Source organism: Pristis pectinata, chromosome 2, assembly GCF_009764475.1.
Source record: "Pristis pectinata isolate sPriPec2 chromosome 2, sPriPec2.1.pri, whole genome shotgun sequence".
Taxonomy (NCBI): domain Eukaryota; kingdom Metazoa; phylum Chordata; class Chondrichthyes; order Rhinopristiformes; family Pristidae; genus Pristis; species Pristis pectinata.
The window spans coordinates 49,600,084-49,624,787 of NC_067406.1; the positions used below are offsets into that span (position 1 = coordinate 49,600,084).

At 40.7% G+C, this 24,704-nt stretch overlaps 1 protein-coding gene across 1 annotated transcript; it reads right to left on the reverse strand.

The window, feature by feature from the left end:
* Positions 1 to 3,219: 3,219 nt before the first annotated feature.
* esm1 (endothelial cell-specific molecule 1) lies at positions 3,220 to 8,138 on the reverse strand. Its single transcript, XM_052043859.1, has 3 exons — positions 7,797 to 8,138; positions 6,327 to 6,482; positions 3,220 to 6,046 (listed from the first exon to the last, which is right to left on the reverse strand). Exons 1-3 carry the CDS (start codon positions 8,098 to 8,100, stop codon positions 5,943 to 5,945), a joined length of 564 nt encoding a protein of 187 aa, XP_051899819.1. The 5' UTR covers positions 8,101 to 8,138; the 3' UTR covers positions 3,220 to 5,942.
* Positions 8,139 to 24,704: the final 16,566 nt, after the last annotated feature.

Here is a 24,704-nt window from a genome sequence, read left to right on the forward strand (position 1 = left end):
GGGGAATTTTAGTATATCCATATATTGTAAAAAAGTAACATTTCCTTCTTTTTCACTCTCACAATCCAAGCTATCTTTCCCTCTTTCTGAGTCATGAGTGCAGCTCTGGTTGCCACACTATAGGAGGGATATGATTATACTGGAGAGAGTGCAGAGGAAATACACAAGGATGTTGCCTGGATTGGAGGACTTTAGTTATGGGGAGACATTGGATAGAATGAACTTGTTTTAGGAGAAAAAGGATGCATATAAGATTATGAGAGGAATAGAAAGAGTACAAAACCGCAAAGTCACTGTAAGTTTAATGCCGACAATTTTGATATCATTACAATTGCAAAAGCTATGCTAAATATTGGAGTCTTCAACACTTTTTAAAAATTATACTGGTGCAAAATACATGCATGCTTAAAGTAGAAGCTGAGAAAAATTAACCTTTTCAAAAGTAATTAAAAATCCCTTATTAGTTTTTTAGAGAAAAATAGTTTACTAGCAGTAAATGTGGCTCAGTGTTCCATTAAATTCTACATTAACTTAATGTAATTAAGAGTAATGGCTTTAGGGTTTTTACAATGAAACTAGTTTGTAAAAGATTAAATTCACATAAGATTATGTAATTTCAGCTTGATTGTTCTGATGAGACTTTAAAGAGGATAGCATTTAAGTACTTCCAGCTTGGGCAGCACATGTACAAAACCACAAAGTCACTGAAGTTTAATGCTGACAATTTTGATATCATTACAATTGCAAAAGCTATACTAAATATTGGAGTCTTCAATATAGGTACAAATTAATGAGTGGTGGTCCAGTGAAGATAGAGAGGATGCAGAAAAGATTCACAACCATGTTGCCCGGATTGGAGGGCTTGAGTTATAAGGAGAGTTTGGATAGGCTGGGCATGTTTTCCCTGGAGCAAAGGAGGCTGAGAGGTGACATGATAGAAGTATATAAAATTAGGAGAAGCATAGATAGAGTAGGTAGCCAGAGTCTGTTTCCAATGGTAGGGGTGTCTAATACTAGAGGACATAGGTTTGAAGTGAGAGGAAGGAGGTTTAAAGAGGATCTTAGGGGTAAAATTTTCACACAAAGAGTAGTTGGTATCTGGATGAGCTGCCAGACGAAGTGGTGGAGGCAAGATCAGTAACAACATTTGAGGCATCTGGACAAGTAATTGAATGAGCAAGACATAGAGGGATATGGGATTAATACAGACGTGGGATCTGTATAGATAGGAATGATTTTTGACATAAAAGCAGTGTGCTGAAGGGCCTGTTTCTATGCTGTACAACTCTATGACATAACCATAGAAAATTAAGTCAATTAATTATAGTAGGGAGTTGAATTTTAATAATAGGTTTAAACTTACATTTCTGGGACATGATATTTGTGACTTCTATATTTAGGAAGTAATTAATTTAGTAATCCTGATGAACTTAACGCATTCTATGCATGTTTTGAACAAAAAGGAAGTGGATTGTCACCATCCACTCTGACAGCCACCAACACAGCTGAACCTGTGATCACAGTGGAGGACATAAGAGCAGTCTTCCGGAGAGTGAACACGAGGAAGGCATCTGGCCCAGATGGTGTCCTGGGCCGTGTGCTCAGATCTTGTGCTGATCAGCTGGCAGAAGTATTTGCGGACATATTCAACCTCTCCCTGCTTCAATCTCAGGTTCCCTCCTGTTTTAAGAAGACCACTATCATCCCGGTACCAAAGAAAAGCAAGGTAACATGCCTCAATGACTACCGACCAGTGGCTCTGACATCCACCATCATGAAGTGCTTTGAGAGGTTGGTCATGGCACGCATCAACTCCAGCCTACCAGACAACCTGGACCCATTGCAATTCGCCTATCGCCGAAACAGGTCTACAGCCGATGCCATCTCCTGGCCCTTCACTCAGCTCTGGAGCATCTGGACAGTAAGGACACTTACGTTAGACTATTGTTTATTGACTACAGCTCTGCCTTCAATACAATAAGACCAAGCAAGCTTGTCACCAAACTCCGAGACCTAGGACTCAATACCTCCCTCTGTAACTGGATCCTTGACTTTCTAACAAACAGACCACAATCAGTGAGGATAGGCAGCAATTCCTCCGGCATAATTATTCTCAACACTGGTGCACCTCAAGGCTGTGTCCTCAGCCCTTTACTCTACTCCCTATACACTCATGACTGTGTAGCCAGATTCTGCTCTAACTCCATCTACAAGTTTGCAGATGATACTACCGTTGTAGGCCGTATCTCAAACGGTGATGAATCGGAGTACAGGAAGGAGATAGAGAGCTTAGTGGAATGGTGTCATGACAACAACCTTTCCCTCAATGTCAACAAAACAAAAGATCTGGTCATTGACGGGGCAGTGTAGATACACCTGTCTACATCAATGGTGCTGAGGTTGAGAGGGTTGACAGCTTCAAGTTCCTGGGAGTGAACATCACCAACAACCTGTCCTGGACAAACCACGTGGATGCCATGGCCAAGAAAGTTCACCAGCACCTCTACTTCCTCAGGAGGCTAAAGAAATTTGGTTTGTCCCCTTTGACTCTCACCAACTTTTACCGATGCACCATAGAAAGCATCCTATCAGGATGTATCACGGCTTGGTATGGCAACTGCTCTGCCCAAGACCGCAAGAAGCTGCAGAGAGTTGTGGACACAGCCCGGCGCATCACGGACACCAGTCTCCCCTCCTTGGACTCTGTCTTTACCTCTTGTTGTCTTGGTGAAGCAGCCAGCATAATCAAAGACCCCACCCACCCGGGACATTCTCTCTTCTCTACTCTTCCATCGGGTAGAAGATACAGGTGCCTGAGGGCACGTACCACCAGACTTAAGGACAGCTTCTACCCCACTGTGATAAGACTATTGAACAGTTCCCTTATACAATGAGATGGACTATGACCTATGACCTTATGACCTCACGATCTACCTTGTTGTGACCTTGCACGTTATTGCACTGCACTTTCTCTGTAGCTGTGACACTTTGCTCTGTACTGTTTTTTTTTACCTGTGCTACATCAATGCACTCTGTACTAACTTGATGTAACTGCACTGTGTAATGAATTGACCTGTAAGATCAGTTTGTAAGACAAGTTTTTCACTGTACCTCGGCACAAGTGATAATAATAAACCAATACCAATACCAATAGTATCTCACCCATATCCAGCAACCCTAATCTTCTAAATTAGAAAATAAAGGACGGCCTGCGTATTTCATAGTTACTGGTATTTTTGGTAACTTTGCTTTATTTATTACTTAAAACACAAGTTTGGGAAATAATATGACATTTGTAAAATATTGTTGAACTAGTCAGGCACAGAACCAGTAAAAGTCTTCACCTTCTTCTAGCAGTAAGTATCAAACCCAAAAAGATCGCAGAATCATGAGACAAAATGCTGTCTTAAAGTAGCTTAATAGTCTATTTCTAAATTCCATACCTCCTCAGGATAGATTTGAATTTATTCTTACGTTTTGTTTCTAAAATTCATGCAACACCAGAATATTTGCATCAGTTTCATGTTAGAGTTGCATACATTTAAAAAATAACTTTGCAAATAAAAATAAAAATAAAATAAAGTTGCAAAGGCATCACTTTTCATTGAGTGTCAAATTGGGTTAACATTTTGCTCAGTATTTTTCAACAAAAAGAGTTCCCATCTGAATCATCCATCAATCCTTCTCTTTTACACACCAACTGATATACTGTTCACTTACATCTTCATCAAATTGTTTCATAAAGATAACCACATTTTTCCTCCACATCTTTGTCAGCTTTATGCCAATATGCATATAATGCATATGCTCAATGAAATTCAACATTTTTCTCCATTGTCTGAATGGAAAATTTCTAATGTAGGAGAAATATAAACACTTTCATACTAAGATGATGAACATTAAAGTCAGATTTATTTTGCAATGTTTTAACACAAGCAAAGTCTATGTTATTTATTAACAAGCTAAACTGTCTTATAGCTGTGCATAATATCTGACCAATTAAAACAGCTAAATTCAGAATATCATCATAGATGATGACAATATATTATAAAGTTGAATGCTGTCATCAATTTAATGTACAATTTTATTGAACATATTTTCTGAGGCCAAGCTGTATTATGTTGACCACTACTGTTATCAATTTGCATACATGATACTTTTTTTTAACTGATAAGCCAATGCTGTGGCTTAGAGGGTGAGAAATTACCAATGGTGATACTTTGGAGATGTGAGAAGAACACAAAGAATTTGCATAATGATAAGTATGAATTAAGCAAAGAGGTAGAAAGGTAATAGAGTATAATAAGGGAAAATGTGATTTGTTACACTTCGGAATGGAGAAAATAAGAGATTATTTTTAAATGATGACCAACTGGTAAATATTGATTTACAGAGAGTTCTTGAAATGCAGGATGTTAATATCCAGTTATAGTAAGCACTTAAGGTAAAAATTATGTTGGGCTTAAGTGCAAGGGTGTTTAATTACTAAAATGAGAAAGTCATTGTTAAGAGCATACCTGGAATGTTGTGTGCAGTTTTGGTTTTCATAGCCATTGAAAAAAATACTTCTCTTGGAGTCAATGCAGTGCAGAAACTGTAAATGATTCTTGGGATGAAAGAACCAAAGAGAGATCGAAGAGAGTCAGCCTATGACAGCTGGAGTTCAGAAAAATGTGAGGTCATCTCAATAAATCATACACAGTTCTGAGAAGGATTAATGCTGGCAGGTTGTTTTCACAGGTTGGAAACTCTGGATTCAGGAACATAGCCACAGGTAAAGGAATTGGCTGATTCGGATAGAAATTATAAATCTCTTCCCATTGGGTCTTTGACTGCTCACTTATTTAATTTTATTCAAAGCCAAATTTGATTTTCTTTTGAAAGTCAACAAATGAAGAAAAATGAGTACTGGGTAGGAAGTGAACGTACAATTTCAGGATCCTATTGAATGGAGGACCAGGGCTGAGAGATCATATATGCCTACTTTTTGCACTCTATTCTATTACTTGTGTTCTTATGTAAAGCTGAATTGGAGAGGAAATAAAAAGGCTGAGGAAAATGCTCTGCCAGGTCCTGAAAAAAGAATGTTAGAGGAAGGATAGGAATTTTTAAAGTATGTTTTTTATTTCAATTTGGTCAAGATATTGGAAGGAGGGGAAAGGCAGAGGTGTTTAAACTGTGTTTAAAACTTAACTGAAAGAAAACCTAAAATAGAAATAGCAGGGAAGTACTGAAGCCAAAATCAGCTGTGACCTTACTGAATAATGGAGAAAGTTCAAGAACCCATTTGACCAACCCCTACTCCTATGTGTTATGCTTTTTTTAAGAAAGGAAAGTTCAAAGGAGTATTTAACATTATAACACTTATGAAATAGTAAGTTCTAAGAGGTGAAAGAAGAAGTTCAAGTGATAAGGTACTAGAATATCTGGCAAATGCTTAGTAATCCGTTTTTCCAAGAATTGGGGAGGATTGCTGGAGATGTCTTCCTACATATGAGTTAATATTTAAGTCTGACCTGGGCTTCATGGATTCTTTCAGGTTTGTTGTACTTGGCACCACAGAAGAAACAAAGGAAATAGGGGGTATTTTTTGCTGTACAGGGCAAACGGCAGATACAATTCATTAGGGTGTAGCATGGTATTAGCTAATTTACTATCACATCTCTCCTATTGTGAGGTTACAGTGTTTGCGTGGGCTTTTCCAAAAACTACCACGGAAATTGAAGATTTCAAAATATTTGCTAAGGCACTTTTTTTTTACAAAATGTAATAATACAAGAATGTCAATTATACAAAAAATAGTACTTCTATACAAACAACACTTTCAATGTCCACAAATACATAATTAAATACGATACAGATTGGTTGCTTTATGAAGGAAGTTGCCACCATGAGTTTGAATGGTAAGTCCCATCCTCTCCGACCAGAAATCCAAACGAACATCAGCGTGGGGGTTGTTGCTTTTCTCCAATCGAACTGTTCGTTTTATCTTTGATCATATTCGTCTTCAGGTCATCAATGCTGTAGCCCGATCCTTGCTCGTTTCCTGTTGAAAGGGATTAATATATTTACTCAGGTTTTAAATGAGCTTAAGATCTTCATCAAGTTAAGTCTTCACCTCATTGCGCATTAAACATTATTTTAAAATTCAAACCTGGAGTACAAGTACTTCTGCAGAGGTGGTCAAAGTGCTTTGGGGTTAGTCGTTTTCTCAATGACATTAGTTATATTTAAATACATTTCTTAATTATTTTTTAACATGCTGGAAATTTTTTTTGAATGATCAAAGGTAAAGCTACATGTCAGTGTTTTGTGCCGCAGGTTACCTGACGGAGGCGCAGATTTCCTCCGGTTTCCAGTTTTTGCTTCAGGAATTTGAAAAAACGGAAACTTCGTGCACTGCCCGGTCACTCTGTTACAGATCCCGAACGGACACTTACAAACTTTCCTGCATTCTAACCCGTAGGTTCCAAAGGGACAATCTGAAAGAGCAACATCCGAAAAAGGAAAATATGGTTATCGTTAATGGAGTAATATGTGTAACGTTAATGGAGGCGATAAGAAGTATTAAGGATGGTGGTATGTATAAATTCGAACCCCGTCTCGTGTTATAATATCTTTTCTAAGCTCAGTTTGTTTTTTTTTCAATACAGATCGGCTATTTTAATCATGCGCAAACTTCGCTAATTGCATTCCTTAAATTAATAAGATGTCCCCCCACTCTGCCGAGCCCATCCGGTATTGGAAACATCTGGCGCTGGTTTAGAATCTGCATTGGAACTTAAACTCTGAGATGTGAGTGGGGCAAATCACATCTGGAGGATCAAAGTGCCAGATAAAGCCGGAATCAGTAATCCAGTCATTGCCCTGTTCTTGATATCTCACCGATATATTACATTTCAGCTTCTTGCAATCAAAGTTATAGTGAAGGTGACAGATCCACGTCGTTTGAGTACTCTTGCATTGTAACGAATAAGTACCTTAGGTGAAGCTGTGGGGATGTGTGAGTTCAGAGTGAGAGTGACACACTTGCGGTTTGCAAAGCTGACAATTCCACAGGGGCTGGACTGTCTGCGCCTACAGGCGGGACAGTGACCGGATACATGTCCGGCGACCATCATAGTTGAGACCTGCATACACCGTAATTGGGGGGCTCGGATTTTGATAACATGTTGTAGTAGATCATAGAGGATCGTGTTCTTGTTGTTTTTCAAGATTGCATCGATACTACAATAACATGCTATGAAGTATGGAAAATGCTGAATTCTGACTCGCACGATTGTCTTCTCATTGTCCGTTCGGTCAGCGCGCTGTTAGCATCCCACTGACACAACATGCATCTGTCTCTGACACTGGGCAGGGAACTTTCTTTTTTGTTTTATGAGGTAATCCACATCTTTAATGAGGAATTTAGTGTGTGTGATCTAAAGTGTAAATTGACAGCGACTCGCTGAGAGTGTACAAGCCTTGCGGCTGAGAGCAGCGGACCGCTGGACAGCAGGCAGAGCGAGCATCTAACATACCGGTGATGTTGGGTAGGTGGAACGTGTGAAGTGCACCATCCTCAATCTGTTTCACAAACACACCAAGTCATTGGAAATGTAGATACCGTCTGTTCTATATTAAAGCGAGCACACCGTCTGAATTTGTCACAAAAATACCCGTGATCAGGACCAATCTGATGACCGCATCGTTTAATTTAGCGGATCCGCAAGAGACTGCAGATGCTGGAATCTGGAGCAACAACTTGTTTGTCGCTCACTTAATTTAACCGTTGTTTCTCCCAATGTACTTACCTCTGCAAATGCCATATTCGTCTCCAAAGTCGTCCTCCTCACTGTTGAAGTTGCACCGTAGTCCAGGCCCGCATTTAACCCCGTCCATCCCGGCCACGGTGCGGTAACACACCTCTCCCCTGCCGGCTGCGCAAACCTTGCAGCAGCCGCAGTCATCCAGCACCGTCCTCTTGCAGCCCGCCGTCACCGGACAGGCGGTGGTCCGCTCACAAGAGTAGGAGCAATCAACCGCATATTTCAGCGTGAACCCTTCCACGGTGCCAACCAGAACCAAGAGCAACAAACGAGCGCTAGCGCTGGACATGTTTGCGGTGTTCCCGCCCCTACACCTGGACCGTGTCTGACCCTGAAATGCGGAGCGACAGGAGGCTTTTTATCAGTAGTGTGCCCACATGTTTTTTTCACCGGGTCAGTTTCCTAAATCCGGTGTTGTTGTCTTCTGGCCAGCTTGTGTTGTAGGTTTCTAAATCCGGGCTGGAAGTAGATGGAATTCAGCATGTCGCACGGGGTTGCCATCCAGGAATTGAACAGATGTATTGACGTAAGATGTTATGTTTAGTTGTTTTGTAGAGACTTTAAGACTGGATCTCTCACGTACTTGTCAACTGTTCAAGGACGCGAAGAACAACAGCAAATATGCAGTCTCTGGAATTGTGCTGGGACAGCCGGGCAGGCATCGCTTAGTGTCTGGCACAGATTCAGATTACCACGTTTGGAGAATTTTCTGACACGTGTGCGTCAGAATTACTAATAAGTCAAGTGCATTGTTGAAAAGAGACATATTTTTAACTTTTGTTCTGCATATCAACACCTCAAGGAACTGCCACATTTGATAAGACCTACATCCAAGGAAGAACCGGGAGCCAGGAAGCTGATCTTTTGATTAGGAGAAATATGTTGATTATTTGCAGAGAATTAGGATTTCACTCCAAGGCCCCACGTCCAGCTTCTTGTTCATCTCCTTCATTAAACCAACATTTCTCCCTTTCTGCTTTTATGATGCTCCCTAACATGTAACTTTTGGTTCCTTGTCCTTAAGTCGTCTTATGCAGATTTTGTTTGTTAATTCTCTTGTGGAACACTTTGGGAACCTCACCACATTAATACAACATCATCCTGTAAACAACATTGTAGGTTCTTTGATGGACTGAGTCTCCCATCTTGGTGCTTTAAGGACCTTAACTACAGTATTAAATATGGTCCGCCAACTCTTGCTCCACCCCTTCCTCCACCTTTTTATACTGGCTATCTTCCCTCTTTCGGGTCTCGATCCGAAGCAACGACTGTTTATTTCCCTCCCCAGATGCTGCCTGACCTGCTAAGTTCCTCCAGCTCTTTGTGTGTTGCTCCAGATATCCAGTATCTGTGTCTTGTGTCTGCATTAAATATTACAGTTATGGATCCATCAAAATAAGCCAAAAGTTATACTTGTACATTCTTTGATACCCATGCTGCTTTTGGGTTACAGTAATACATGGACATTGGAAACGCTGCAAGGAAGTTTCCATCTGGAAACAGTACTGAAACTGTTTTTATTCTGAGCTTGATACATTAGAGCCTTGGGCTGCTTGTGTGGGTCTTTGGCACCTTGGCAACCTCAGTGCTGGATTTGTTGGCACTAGTCACAAGAAGAATTCCTTGTACAACCAACAACATGGCCTGGTCGGCATATCTCTGTGATCTCCTCCTTATGTTCACCCTTCAACTGGCCTTTTGTGCACAACTCCTCCTTATTCTTATGAATGATTAAAGAGCCTTTACCTTTACTCATTCTCTGGTGTAAAAATATGCTGCTGTCTGATTTACGCTGCTTTACCATTAGCATCACAATATGTTGTTCAAACACCACTAATTATTTCAATATAATCTGGGTTTTTGTCTTTAGTACATTTTCAGATGTTTCTTTACTCTGTCCTTGCCAGTATGACCAACCATTTAAAATATTACATTTGTGACAAATATGTGGAAAATCTCTATTTTAAAGAAATCATACCATTTGGTCTATAATGACATCTTTGTTTCTACCTTTCAATGTCTATACGTTCCTTTCTATTATAGTGAATTGTTTTACACTGAGAAATGAAAGAAAAGACACGAGCTAATATTTTGACAATGAATTGTTTAAAATCTAAGCTAATTTTTTGATCTCATAGTTAAGCAAAAAGATAGGGTGAAATTTCTTGCTTTTGTATCTATGCACAGAGCATAGAACCTAACAATAAATAAAAGCAAAGGAATACTAAACTAATCCAATCTGTTGCAGAATCCAATGAACACCAAGCCTTTAAATTCACCAATACACCAGAATTAGAGATTAATAATAGCGTTATAAATGCTCAAGAGCATTCTGTGGCAATGTGGCTTTCTGAAATGTGCCTTGGTCCATGATATAGCTGCTTTATACTTACTTTTTAGTATACTCATTGAAGCAATTCTGGTTATACTGGGGAACCATCAACTGAGTATAGTTCAGGACAAAAGCACAAATGAATAGGTATTGAATTATACCAATAAAGTATCCTATCCTTCTGAACTAGGCTAGTCATATTCAATTATGTTGAGTTGCTGAGAAAGTATATACCTTTGGATGCATATCTTTACTTTCTCTTGATTCTAGGATATTTGTTGCAGATTTTCTGCAATTGAAGTATTTTCTTCTGTGAGCTTAACAGCACCATATCAACAGCATGACTCCGAAAGCAAGACAGCTGATGGATCTTCTCTGATGTAGCTGATCTGAGATATCATCAATAAAGTTCACATCAGGGCTGGAATGCTCACCACTTGCTTGGTAAGTTACAGTGGAAGCATTACTTAAGAAAGTTGCCATCCATGAACACGCATCTCATTTACTTGGCAACCTCCTCATTGAACACTTTTCACCTTCTCTATTCTTAAGCAGGCAAACCAGCACAAGAGTTTGCAGAAGTTTAAGCACTGATAATATTCATAAAAACTAGATTTGTGCTGATCTTTTGTGCTAGTTTAAAAAAACTTTCTGATGGAAGTTGACCCCATCCACACAACTGGCCAAATGCCTGGATTAAATTGATCACCTTGATAAACTTCCAATGATTGATACTGTATGCAGAACTTTACAAGGCTCTTAAAATTAAGCTCTTTTTGAGATATTTGAAATATTTTTCCTAAATACCTGTATACCAACAAAGTTTGTAAATGGTTTTGCACAATCATTGTGAAGTAATTTTCAAGGATGTAAAAGGAAGTCATGGCTAGAGATTTTTAGTAAAGGTGCTTATTGTTGTGATAATGCATGTTTTTGCTCTCAAATATATATGAAAGAATGCTTTTAAAATAAATTGTTGACAATTCTGTCTGATTGTACTGCCTCTTAGATGACTTTTGTTATATGAAAATGAGCCTGAACTAAAATTTGAGCTATCAAATAAATTTTGATAAATAGTTCACTTTTGAGTGCCATTTATCGCTGGCTGCATCTAAAGTGTAAACTCTACTGTGTGGTATTCAAAGAGGTTAAATTGGGATGGATTTCACCATAGAATCATAAAAATTGACAACATGTAAGAAAGCCATTCAGCCTCTTGAGTCTGTGCCAATGTGGAAAAGCTATCCAGCCTAATCCCATTTTCAGGCTTTTGGCCCCTAGCCTTGTAGGTAATGGCACCTCAATTACATATCCAGACACTCCCCTTGGCCTCCTCTCTTCCAAAGAAAACAATCACAATCTATCCAATTCACCCTTGCAGCACCAGTCTTGATAGCATTCTCATAAATCTCCTTTCTATCCTCTCTAATCCAGTCACTTCCTTCCTGTGGCCTAAATGTTTCTTTTATGAAAAAGTATGAGGAAGATTTTGTTTTTGTGAAAGTTCAGATTATGCCATCTTGCTTTGGCAATAAGAATGGGAAATGTGAACTAATGGAAGTAATGTGTGGAGTTTGAAAATGATCTATAAATTTTGTTCTAACAGGAATATATTTCTTGCGAATCAGTCACCACGAATATTGGGCAGTTTCAACCTGGCCTTTGTCGTGTCCAATTACCATGTATCAAAGGAGATTTGTAGTGCTGTGCCAGAATTGTTCAAAATTCATCATTGTAGCTTCATATTACCCCACCATTTGATTATGTAGGTGGTGAATGCAAATGTTTTGGATTTATATGTTTTCTCAATACAGCTACTTAGACAAAAAAAATGCAGGTGCGTGCACTTAATTCAGTGAGTTCAAAATAATTCAGTAAAATATATTAAAATCTCTGCCCTTATTTTAGTAGCTTCAAATGTATATAAAATTCATCAAGACATTTCGTCTTTTATCATTGTCTGCTCGGTTTAAGTTGTAGGATGTGCAAAGTGTAGAGTACATCAGACTGAGGAATTTGTTTAAATTGAGCCTAAAATGATCAACATCCTTGCAATGCCTGCAGAAACGAGAGGCTCAAATTCAAAATTGGATATTGAATATTGGGTCTCACCTGAATTATTCCATTGAGGTGTAGACATCTGTCCTATAGTCTGGTCCATAGTTCACATCAAAACAATTTGGAATTTCAGGGGTCTCATGTAGGTCTGGTGAGCACAGTCTGCAGTCATAGAGTGCATGGAAATAGCATGGAAACAGGCCATTTGACCCAACTCATCCATGCAAACCAGTGGGCACTCTTCTGTATTAGCCCCTTCTTCCAGCACTTAGTCCATACCCTTTATTGCTAGACGATTCAAGTGCTCATTTAGACATTCCTTAAATGCTGTCAGCAATTCTGCTTCCACTACTCTCTCAAGCAGTATATTCCAAGTACTACCTCACTCTGGGTGAAGAATGTCTCTCTCATATCCCCTCTAAGTCTTTTACCCCTTACCCTAATTCAGTTTGCCAACTTGTGCTGGATCCCCCAGGCCCTAACCTTTTGAACCAGTTTTCCATGTGGGACCTTGTCAAAGGCCTTACTGAAGTCCATGTAAATCACATCTACGGCCCTGCCCTCATTAATGATAAAATCTTTATCTTTATGTCCCCTTTAGACTTACTGATTAGGTCACAGAAAGAGCCATAAACAACTCTATGGGTCATGCCCAGTGTATGCTTCACTGAGTTTCTGATCAGATCTGGAGGGAAGTCCCTGGCTTCTCAAGTAATTAATCAGTCTCCTATCAGTGCATGCATAAGCAATTACTGAATATTATCCAAGCATATGTAGCGCAGGGGATTTTGGTGCTGTGGTCAAGGCCCAAGAACATTTCATCCTCATTCTGCTCCTGTTTTTTAATTTGAGATTTTCAGGTGGTTTCAACAATGCCATCTTCAAAATGAATGGCAAAAGCAATCTGCAATTTAGCAAGTTCTTGAGAGCTAAATACAGCATCAACACTCTATAAGTCAAAGTGGCTTCTGAAAGTAATCAAATTTAATTTGGTAATGGGATTTAGAATTAAGAATTCACAATATAGTGAATTTACCCACTTAATTACCTAATTATTGATGCAAATAAGGTAAACCTTTGACTCTGCTGCTTCTGATCCAATGACTCATCATTATGCTCGCCGTGACATATTCTTGTGACATTTTCAATAAGTTTAATTTAAGTAAAAAATAGGGCACAAATAGTAAACATATCACATAAATAATGATTGCACTGTCCCAGGAAGTGTTCGGATAGGGTTACCACCATCTACACAGTGAGGAACAGCTCTGAAGAAATGTCTGGTCATCTGATTGGTAATGCCTGAACTGCATGTATAATGAAGCATTTCTTTTAGTGAAGGCAAGTGACTTCAGCCTCCTCCTTCTACCTCTGCTTCTTTCCATATTTCAAATTGTCCATACTTCCTTACAACATAGCAGGAGGCCATTTGACCCATCAAGTTTATGGAGTCTCAGAGCAATCCCATCAATCCTATTTCCCAAACTTATTTCCCTGTAACTTATTCTCTCCCATATGTCTATTTACTCATCCCTGATTTGCCTGTTGGCAATTTACAGTGGCAAATTAACCTTCCAACCAGCATGGCTTTGGGATGTGGGAGAAAATCAGAGCACCCAGGGAAAACCCACTTGATCACAGAGAGAACATGTACTGAAGGTCAGAGTTAAACACGAGTTTCTGGAGCTATTGGGCAGCAGCACTATATGCTGTGACACTCTGCTGCCTCTAGCGACTCTCTAACTTATCTCAATCTCTATCTTTTCTGTCACCTTTGCTCTCCTTGTGGGCCCAACATTCAACATCCATAAAATAAAGGTTCTCGACTGACCTGCCCGTGCTGCACCACCCTCCCTTCTAACTTTAAAAGTTCGTATGAATCTTCTGGAAAGTTTGAATATCAATGATGAAATTCACCACACCCTTCAATCTGCCAGCACAGCCTTGGTTGATAGAGGAAAAGAGTAACTGGAGGTCAAGACCTCAGGTCTGGCACAAAAAACACATGGTCTGCTGGGCAGCAGTGATCCCTGACCTCCTACATGCTTCCTAGATCTGGACTACCCACAGCGGGCACCTCAAGTCACAGGAAAGATACCACCAATTCTGCATCCACAAATCCTTCACATTCACTGGAAGGACAAGGGAATTAATGAGCAACTCAGTGGGACAGCTAGTGGAGCTGCTGTTTCACAATTTCAGTGACCCAGGTTCAATCTTGACCTTTGGTGCCATCTGTGCAGAGTTTGCAAGTTCTCCCTGTGACCGGGTGAGTTTACTCCAGGTGCTCTGGTTTCCTCCCATATGTCAAAGATGTGTGGGATGATATGTTAATTGGCCGCCGTAAATTGCCCCTAATATGTAGGAGTATGGAGAGAGTCGTTGTGAATGTGTGAGGAATGAAATAGTATTGGTGTGGGATTAGTGCATATGGGTGTTTGATAGTATGGCTCCATGATTCAGTCCCTTTAGTGTCCTCTTCCAGGACAACATTAGTATTGACACTTCAGCTACACCCAGTCAGCAACATTGGGCAGACCACATCATTCACATGGCTGACACCAGACTCCCGAAACAGGTGGTCTTTTCCAAGCTCTGTCATGGCAAATGATACAAAGATGTACTCAAAGCCGCCTTGAAGTAATGCAACAGACCCACTGACTCCTAGGAACCTCTAGCCCACAACCACTGAAAGAGGAGAAGGAGCATTTGAGATGGAAATGAGAACCTCAGAGCCATGCATTGGGAACACACAGGAGTCATGCTTAAGTGGTATGAGTAAACCACCTCAAACTATTTATCCCTTTTGCCCCGTTAGCAAACAGCTGTCCCATCCATGGAAGAGATAAGATAAGATAAAATAAGATATCTTTATTAGTCACATGTACATCGAAACACACAGCGAAATGCATCTTTTGCATAGAGTGTTCTGGGGGCAGCCCGCAAGTGTCACCACGCTTCTGGTGCCAACATAGCATGCCCACAACTTCCTAACCTGTACATCTTTTGGAATGTGGGAGGAAACCGGAGCACCCAGAGGAAACCTACGCAGACATGGAGGGAACGAAGAAACTCCTTACAGACAGCAGCTGGAATTGAACCCGGGTCGCTGGTGCTGTAAAGCATTACGCTAACCACTACACTACCGAAGAGCCACAGTGGCTTCATTAACCATTTCAAAATCTACAAATCCAGAGTAGAAGTAAGCCATCCTCAATCTTGAGTGGAGGCCTTAGAAGAAAAAGAACTCTTATTGTGTCTCTTCATTCCGCCCCCCGCCCCCCGCCCCCCCCCCCACCCGTGGCTCTTTTGCACTTTCACATTTTAGAAAGGCTAAGTAATAGAAATTCTATTGTTGCAAGTTTATAATTATAAAAGTAGAGGTGTTTCCAGGAGAATACCAGAGAGAAAGGAGGAAGCATGAAAAAATTGGACAAAATTCAGAAGGTTCCTATGACCCAGGAGTGTTGCAGAACCCATACATTTTTCCATTCCCTGTAGATCCAGGTCATCCATCTTACACTACCAGCATTGACTGTCCTGGACTTGTGGGCAAGGTCTGAAGCTGTTAAAAATAATGTCAAGGCTAGGGGGCAGCAAAGGATGTAGTGAAAGATGAGATGATGTTCCTTGAAGCATATGATGAATTTCAATGACAATTCTGTCTGAAAATATATCTATCAATGCACCAGTCTTCTGGGAGTTCCAAGGCTTCTATTTTTCTAACTCATGTTACGTACTGTAAAGTATTACCTTAAACTAATTTTCCCTTTTAATGGGCTGAAGTAGCTTGACAAAATAAACCAAATTGGTTAGCATTTACATTTTCGTGGATCTTTTCTGGCATTTGTATCTTCATTAGTTTGGATATGTTGTTGGCTTTTTGTAGCACACCATGGATAATGCATGAAAAAAAAGTATCTAGAAATTCAGCCACATAGCATTGCCTTAGTTAGTGCCACATGTATGGAAATCGACTATTCCTGTAGTGCAATGTGATTACATTGCTTTCTGAGTCAAACCATGACACTCCAGAATTTTACTCAGGCACCTTCTTCACTGATCAACCATTTTCCACAGGGTGACAATAATGACACAAATGCAATGCAATGCTAGATTGGAGCATTGTTGGGAAAAAAAATAGGTTGTGTTGTTCCAAAGTCGCCTATTATTGGGCACTAACAAGCCAATTGTTTTAATAGTTGCTCTTGTTCTGCAGCTGCACAATCCGAAGGAACCTCCCTGAGTAGGTCCCAGCTGGACCCATCGACCACCAAACTGTGGTGACCAGTTGCAGGCCCCTCCCCATCCTGGACTGCGGTTTGCCAATTGGTTCGAAACTGCTGAGTAGTTAGACACTTGCCACTCAGCAGTATCCAACCCTTGATTCTCCAACCACACCACACTACCACTGCCCCCCCCCATCGCCCCCACCACCCCCAGACTTTGCTTTGCCATTTGGGCCTTGAGTGCCACTGAATTTGCATGAGACCAAAACGGTCATGCCACCAATTAGTGGCAACTCTGTACACAATGAAACATTTCTAGTCTTAAGGGTTTCTGTTTAGTTATTCAGGACACATTTTTGCAATTGTGAATTCTCCAAATATCTTCAAATCCATGAGAATAACAGTACTAACAGACCACATTCTAGGCTTTAACTAAAACTAAAAGCAAGAACCAAAAGCATAGGCAAGAGCACTATCTGATGTGTATTAAATCTGCCACAGAGCTGCACATTTCTTTGGAAACTTCCACAGGAGGTCTGATTCTTTGGGTAATGCCAAGATATGCCAAGATGCTATATTCCATGAAGGTCCCATACACCTCCACCTAGTATTAACTGCAATGGATGTTACTGTACTGGAAAGATTACTTTTAAAATAATTGTTCACACACATTAAATTTAAAGTTTACCATTTACATTTTAAATTTTATGGATTAAATAATTCTTAAAGAAAATTAGAATTTTGTAGCCAATGATATAGATCCAAGCCAGAATGATGTGCAACTTGGAGGCAAATCTGCAGGTAGTGGTGTTCCTGTGCATCTGCTGCCCTTGTCCTTTTTAATGGTAGAGATTGCAGGTTTGGGAGTGTGGCATAAGCAAGTAACTGTAGTGTATTTTGTAGATGGTACACACTGCAACCATTGTGAGTCAGTAGTGGAGAGAATGATTGTTTAAGGTGCTTGTTGAGGTGCCAGCCAATGGGGTCTGTATTATCCTGAATGGTGTGAAACTTCTTGAGAGATGTTGCCACTGCTCTCATCCAGGCAAATGGAGAGTATTGCATCGCACTCCAAGTGTGTGGCTTGTAGATAATGGAATGGCTTTGGGATGTCAAGAGAGTTGTATGCCACAGGATACCCAGCCTCTGAAGTGCACTGGTAGTCAACTACTTATGTGGATCATCCAGTTGGTTTTCTGGTCAATAATGATTCCCCAGGACATTGATGGTGAGGTAATCCTATTGAGAGTCAAGAATAGGTGGTTAGACTCTCTCTTGTTGAAGATGGTCATTGCCTGGCACTTTTGTGACACGAATGTTACTTGTCATCTATCAGCCCATGCCTAATTGTTGTCTATGTCTTGCTGTATGAAAACATGGATTGTTTTGTTTGCTGAGGAATTGCGAATGGAGTTGAACAGTGTGCAATAATCAGCAAATGTGCCCAATTTGACCTTATGTTGGAAGGAATATGTGGCACTGCGGACCTGAGGAACTGTTGCACTAATATACAAGGACTGGGACAATTATATTTCAACAACCACAGCTATTTTCCTTTGTGCGAGGTATGACTCCAATCATTGGTATGTATTTACTTTGATGCCCATTCACTTCAATTTTACCAGATGATTGATGCCACACTTGATCAAATACTGTCTTGATGCCAAAAGCAGTTATTCTTACCTCACCTCTAGAATTCAGCTTTTAGGTCCATATGAAGAGGTCTGAAGGCAAATAGTCCCGGCGAACTCCAAACTGGGCATTGATCAGTAGACTATGAGTGAGTTTGTGCCACTTAATCTGACTATCAATAATGGCTTTCATCTCTTTGCTGATGATTGAGACAAGAGTGATTGTCCAGATTCAATTTGTTCTGCTTATTTTTTGAACACAACGTATCTGGCCAATTTTCCACATTGTCAGGCAGATGCTGGTATCGTAACTGTCCTGGAACAGCTTGGCTGGAGGCACAGCAAGTTTGGGAGGTTTAGTAGAGAGCACAGAACACCAGTGGAAGGCAGATGACGGGAAGTGATCGTCCAGTGATTCCAGTGTACATAGCCCTAGAGATGTCTGGCATATCAGAATACAGGCATGGGTAACGAATGAGTTCTGTTTTTACATATGTTGATTATGTCTGTAAATTTACTCAATATGGTGACCATACCTCCACAGTATTGCAATGAGTGACATGAAAAACACATAAGACTGATAAGGAAGTGCAATTAATAAAAATGGAGGGAGAAGGGAAACTAGTTCTGCGTCCGTAGGAATGAACGTATGTACATACGTCAGACTTTTGAATTTAATAATATAATGGGAGCTTATTCATATGTAGGGGTGTTGATATATTGGGCATTAGTAACCAGGGATGGCCTGAGTATGGTCACAGGAGACTGGGGAATGAGGATCTCACCACTACCTAGTGACAGAATTCTGACAAAATGACTTGCTTACAAAACGTGCTTCTCTGCTCCAGATGACACCAATGTATAACCCAAATCATACCTTGTATGTTCTAATTTATGACTTCATTCTCTCATGGGACCTTCATTAGTCTGGCATAGGGCGTATGCCAGACCAAGTACCAGGAAGGTAACAATAATCCTTTAAAGGAAGTCTCACTCAATGAGGGTGTATGCCTCCCGTCTTTCATCCACTGGTACAGATACCTGCACAATGGGGATGATCTTAGACAGTTATGATTTTCACAAAGAGTTCCACATAACACAAGTGACCAGAAGCAGATGGTTAGGCACGGACAAGTGTGGAGAGCCATTATTCGAGGAAGCCGGACTTTCCAAGCTCTGCTCCACAGGCTGTAGATGCTGCAATTTCAGGAGTGGTAGTCCATACCATATTTCTGGAGCAGCAGCTAAGATGTGAGCCATTGCTGACTGTCTCCGCTGCACTGTGCTCTTCTTTGGAGAGATTTCAGCATTTTATCTTGAGCATGAAGGCATAATATACCAATCCTAAGGAAAGAACACCCATTCTATGGAGTTAAATCATAGAATGAACAATCAGGATCATCCATACAGCACTATCATGACCATCTACTTTCTTGTGAACTCAAACTCTACTTCTTATTCTTTTCATCATCTGCATACATTGGCTCACAGATTCATCCAGTGTGGAGGCAGAAGGAAGTTAGAGAACATTGTACCTATTGGAGTGTTATTTTTGCAGCCTTGTAATAACCTTGTCATTATAAACTCCCTTGTTTTGTCAGAAGTGTCTTACTGTTGATCTCTTCTGAGAATTTTTATCATAAAGTCAGTCCTTGGAAAAATAATGAAAAAATGCCACTTTCTATCTTTGGAATCAGATATTGTTTTGATTTGTTGCTAAATCCTTGCCTTTTTTGGCAATATCATCCGAATACTGTTATGGTCAAGTAAATTTAGATTCATCTCTTTGGATAGTTTTCTTGTTTGGCCTCAGAAATGTTTTTTTAGTTTCAAAGCTTTGTTTGGTCATTGCTTGCTCTGCTTTGGAAGCTTTACATCCCAGAACGTTGGCACCAACATGCCTCACAGCACTAGAGACATGGGTTCAAACCTCATCTCGGGTCCTGTCAGTGTAGAGTTTGCACGTTCTCCCTGTCACTACATGGGTTTCCTCTTGGAGCTCCAGTTTTCACCCACATCCTAAATATGTACATACTGGTAGGCCACTGATTGGCCACTGTAAATTGTCCCTATTGTATAGGTGTATGGTAGAATCTGGGGATGAGTTGTTGAGAATGTGGCGAGAACAAAAAAATGGGATTTTTGTAGGATTGGTGTAAAAGGATAACAATGGTCAGCAAGGACTTGGTGTTTCCATGTTCTATATCTTTCTCCATGATTCTAATTGTAGTTTATTGATGCCTCGTATCAACAAATGTAGTTGTTGCCAGGCTCTCTGAATGCAATTCCGACTTGTTCAACCTTAGCAAAATATGGACCACCACCATCCATCCATAAACAACTGATGACATCATGTGCTGCAAATTTCAGTGAGTTGGGCTGTCCTGCGAATTCTCAAAGACTAGTCACACGCTTCCAATCACTTAAAAAACCCTCAAACGTCATCCTCTGCCTTCTATCCACAACCAATTTTGGATCCACTTTATCAAGTCACTATGGATCCAATGGCCTCTTATCTTTTGGAACAGTCTCCCATTTGGAACTTTGTCAAAAACATTACCGAAGACCATGTTGACTATATCAACCACGCCACACTCATCGACACAGTCACCTTCTCAAAACATTTCAATCAAATTAATCAGACAGGAACTCCCCTTAACAAAGACAAGCTGACCATTGCTGATTAATCCCTGCCGCTCCAAGTACAGGTTAGCACTACCTCAGAATCTTTTCCAATAATTGCATATTGCTGATGTTAAACATTGACCTGCAATTACCTAGCTTATCCACGCCGCCTTTCTTGAATAAAGGTATCACATTCTCCGTCCTCCAGTCATCTGACATTTCCTCTGTGGTCAGAGAAGATTTGAAAATCTCTGTCAAGAGCCCCACCAATTTCCTTCCATTGCAACCTGCACTTCACCTCTGGGGATTTAACCCTCCTTAAAACCCATTTAATAGCACCATTGTGATGACAATTTGTTCCAGAATTCCACCGGCACCTTCCTAATTTTCTAAATACAATGTCCTTCTCCATCATGATTATGGATGAAAAGTATTCACTTTAAGCCTCGCCCACATCCTCCACCTCTATGTGCAGATTCCTCCTTTGGTACCTAATGGGCCCTACTCTTTCCCTGGTTTCCCTCTTGTCCTTAATATATTTAATACACATAAAATTCTTTTGGATTTTCCTTAATTTTGCCTGCTAGTGCCATTTCATGCCCTTTCTTCACCATTCTAATTTCTTTTTTAAGCAACCTTTGCACCTTTTATACTCTTGTAATGACTCACCTGTTTTTAGTTCTCTGAGCCTGTATAAGCTATTTTTCTTTCCTTTATCTTTCTTTCAATATCCCTTGACATCCAGTGTTCCATGGACTTTGTTGGCCTCACTCTTCACCATTACAGAACACGTTGGCCCTGAACTCTCACTATTTCATTTTGAATGCCTCCTACTGGTTGCATCTAGACTTAGCTGCAAGTGGCTGCTCCCCATCCACTTTTCCAGGTGCTGTCTATTCATATTGAAAACATCCTTTCCCAATTCACTGCTTTATTTTCTGGTCTTCCCTTGTCCTTCTCCATGACAACCTTAAAACTTACAGAGTTATGGTTTTTATCTCTTATCACCATTGCCCTTGGACTCTTGCTCTTCTGCCCTTATGTAGCTGAGCCACAGCCATGCCATGAACTTAGCTTTGACTGCATTCCCCAGGAAAACATTCAGCCTCACCATTTTCTAATGCAGAAAAACAGTTGTGGAGTGAGATGCACTCTGAGGCGTCCGTGATTACCTGCCTGCTTCCCTTCCTCTCCCTGGTTTTACCGGTTTTCTCTCTAGGCTGCTACAATTCACTGTCCAAGAGTGCTGTGAGGGCTCAGTCACTGAGCATATTCAAGACCAGTACAGTTCCACTCCAGGTTACGAATGCCTGACTCACGCACAGGCCGGACATACAAAAAAACATCTGGGAGACCGGCGGGATGGATTTGCTGTTGCTGTGGAGCTGCAGGCATCTTCTGCCATGTAGGAACTCAGTTCACAGCTTCCTTTTTGGATTTTAAGGCAAAGGAAGGAAATAAGGTTGATATAAGAAAATGGCAATGAGGTGAAAGGTAAGTCACGATCGTATTGAATGGTGGAATCAGCTTTTCTTTATTCTGTTATGTTCTTCTGTCTCCCTCTCTCTCCTCCTCCCTCATAAGATATATAAAATATTTATTTATTAGTCACAAGTACATCGAAACACACAGTAAAATGTATCTTCTTGTGTTACTGAGAATGTGCCCACAAGCGTTGCCACTCTTCCGGCGCCAACAGAGCATACCCACAGCTCCTAATCTGTACGTCTTTGGAATGTGGGAAGAAACCGGAGCACCTGGAGGAAACCCATGCAGTCTTGGGCAGAACATATATACTCCTTACAGACAGCAACCGGAATTGAACCCAGGTCGCTGGCGCTGTAATAGCATTACGCTAACCGCTACACTACCGTGCTGCATGTACCGTACTATGTTCTATCTTTTAACCCCTCCCCCTCTCCCTCTCTTACCCCCATCATTCTCATCATCCCTCACCCCCTCAAAGACCCCCTCTCTCCCTCTTTCACATACCAACAACCCCCACTGCACTCCCCCACCACCACCTTGTTCCAAAACTCTCCATCCTCACTGGCTCTGTAAGTTTGTTTGAGCCAAACCCGCAGTCAGAGCCCAAACCAAAAGTCCTGGAACTCAGCAGGGCAGGTCACATGAATGAAAACTACCTTCGTCAGTGTGATAGTGGGAAGGAAGGGAAAGATATGAAGCTGATGGGGGTGAGGAGGAGGGCATGGGGTTAACGTTCAGCAGGCTTGGCATGGGCATGGTTGGGGAGAGGGATTGCCAGGCTTAAAATGAAAGGCTGGTGGGGGAAGGGGCAAGCACCGAGCTTGACATGAGTGGTGGTCGATGGGGAATGAGGAGCAGATCTGGCATTGTTTGAAAGTAGATGCTGAACATCAGATTTACCATTTGGTGGGGAAGACGTTGTGGTCAGGAGTTGGTGGATGGCAGGTGGACCTGATATGGGGGAGTTCGGTCCAAGTAGGCAGTGGGGTCATGCAAGGGAACCTACTTGGCAGGATTACAGGCTGTCACTCGGGGCAGGGACAGGTATGAAGGCATGACAACAATGCTTTATGTGATTATGTATTGTCATGCCTTTTATGCATAAAATTATGTGGATATATGATTGTATCATTTCCCAAAGTATAAATAATATACCTTAACACTGAATTCACCCAACGCCACAAAAAACTGGAGTTTTCCACAAGTATGATGCTTCATTTGTTTTCAGCAGAAATAAAATGCTGAGCTCTCAGAGCACTGAGTTGAATTCTGTAGCTTATTGGTTTCTTTTTCATTGTAATTATTATAAAAGTAACCTCACGTTATCCTGCAGTTTTAACACTCAGAAACCAGTTTACTGCATTTACTTATGAGATAAATTGTATGTGAGTTTGTAGGTGTTAAAATGGGTCTCACTGTAAGAACGTTGTTCTTAATACTTGAGTTTGTTTCTTTCTTCACAACATTTTGGTCTTACAAGCTGTGAACAAAAATATGTTAAATGCGTTGTACTGTTACCACATCATTTTTCAAGAAGTTATTGCTAGGTTTACTTCTAATGCTAAGGAGGTTAATCTTACATATCTGAAAAAAGGTTTTCTGGTGTATCAGTGCTTCCTAATAAGAAAGCATTTGAAAGCTTTTTTTTGTGTTCTGTGAAAATATTGATTGACCGTAACAATTCTTCATGTGTGTGTGTGTGTGTGTGTGTGTGTGTGTGTGTGTGTGTGTGTGTGTGTGTGTGTGTGCGCGCCCCCTCAACCGAAATGCCCCTATAGTGAAGTTACACATGGAAAAGTTCCTTGGTTGAGATAGCAAAGAGCTGATGGAGCAAATACATCTGCACCCCAGCAATAAAAGCTGGGAAGGAAGGGGGTGGGGAAGGAATTTAGTTGCAAATACAATAAATAGAGGAAAATCTTGTAATTCCTCTTCCAATTCTTTTAGGTTGAAGAACAAAGGTAAATGTTTAGCAAGGTACGTGAAGCTAAATATGAAAGCCTTGAGAGTGCTTGATACGTGTGGTAACACCTTCAGGAGGAGCGGTTGCTTATCGATATATTAACTGAGCTGGAAGGCTTTGCAGGCACCATGTAGTAGAAGCGAGTTTGTGTGCACAATCCAGAAAATGACCAAAAATTGCAGCTTCCCATTTTTTCCCAAACTTTTGGGAGGCTCTAAATACAGCTGCAGTCTGTGACAAACAGAGCAGCTGTGTGACAGTAAGGTGTCAACATCACCTGGAGAGCTTGTTCATCCAAAGAGCCTGCTCTCATCATACGGTGGTAACACAGAGGTTCCATACGTCTGAATTTTGTCCTAAGAAGCTTTTAGAAATAATAAGACGTAAGAGCTGTTTCTTTACACATGGCATCTATCTGGCTTGGTTCAACAGCTAAAAGCAGACGCCGGGAAAGTTAAAAGCTTTTATTCTCCCATTTAAAATTGCTATTATTAAAACTGTATCAATCAGCTGATGCAAGTACCAGACAGGAGAGGGGAAGAGAGCTGAAGTGCTGTTTTGCTCACA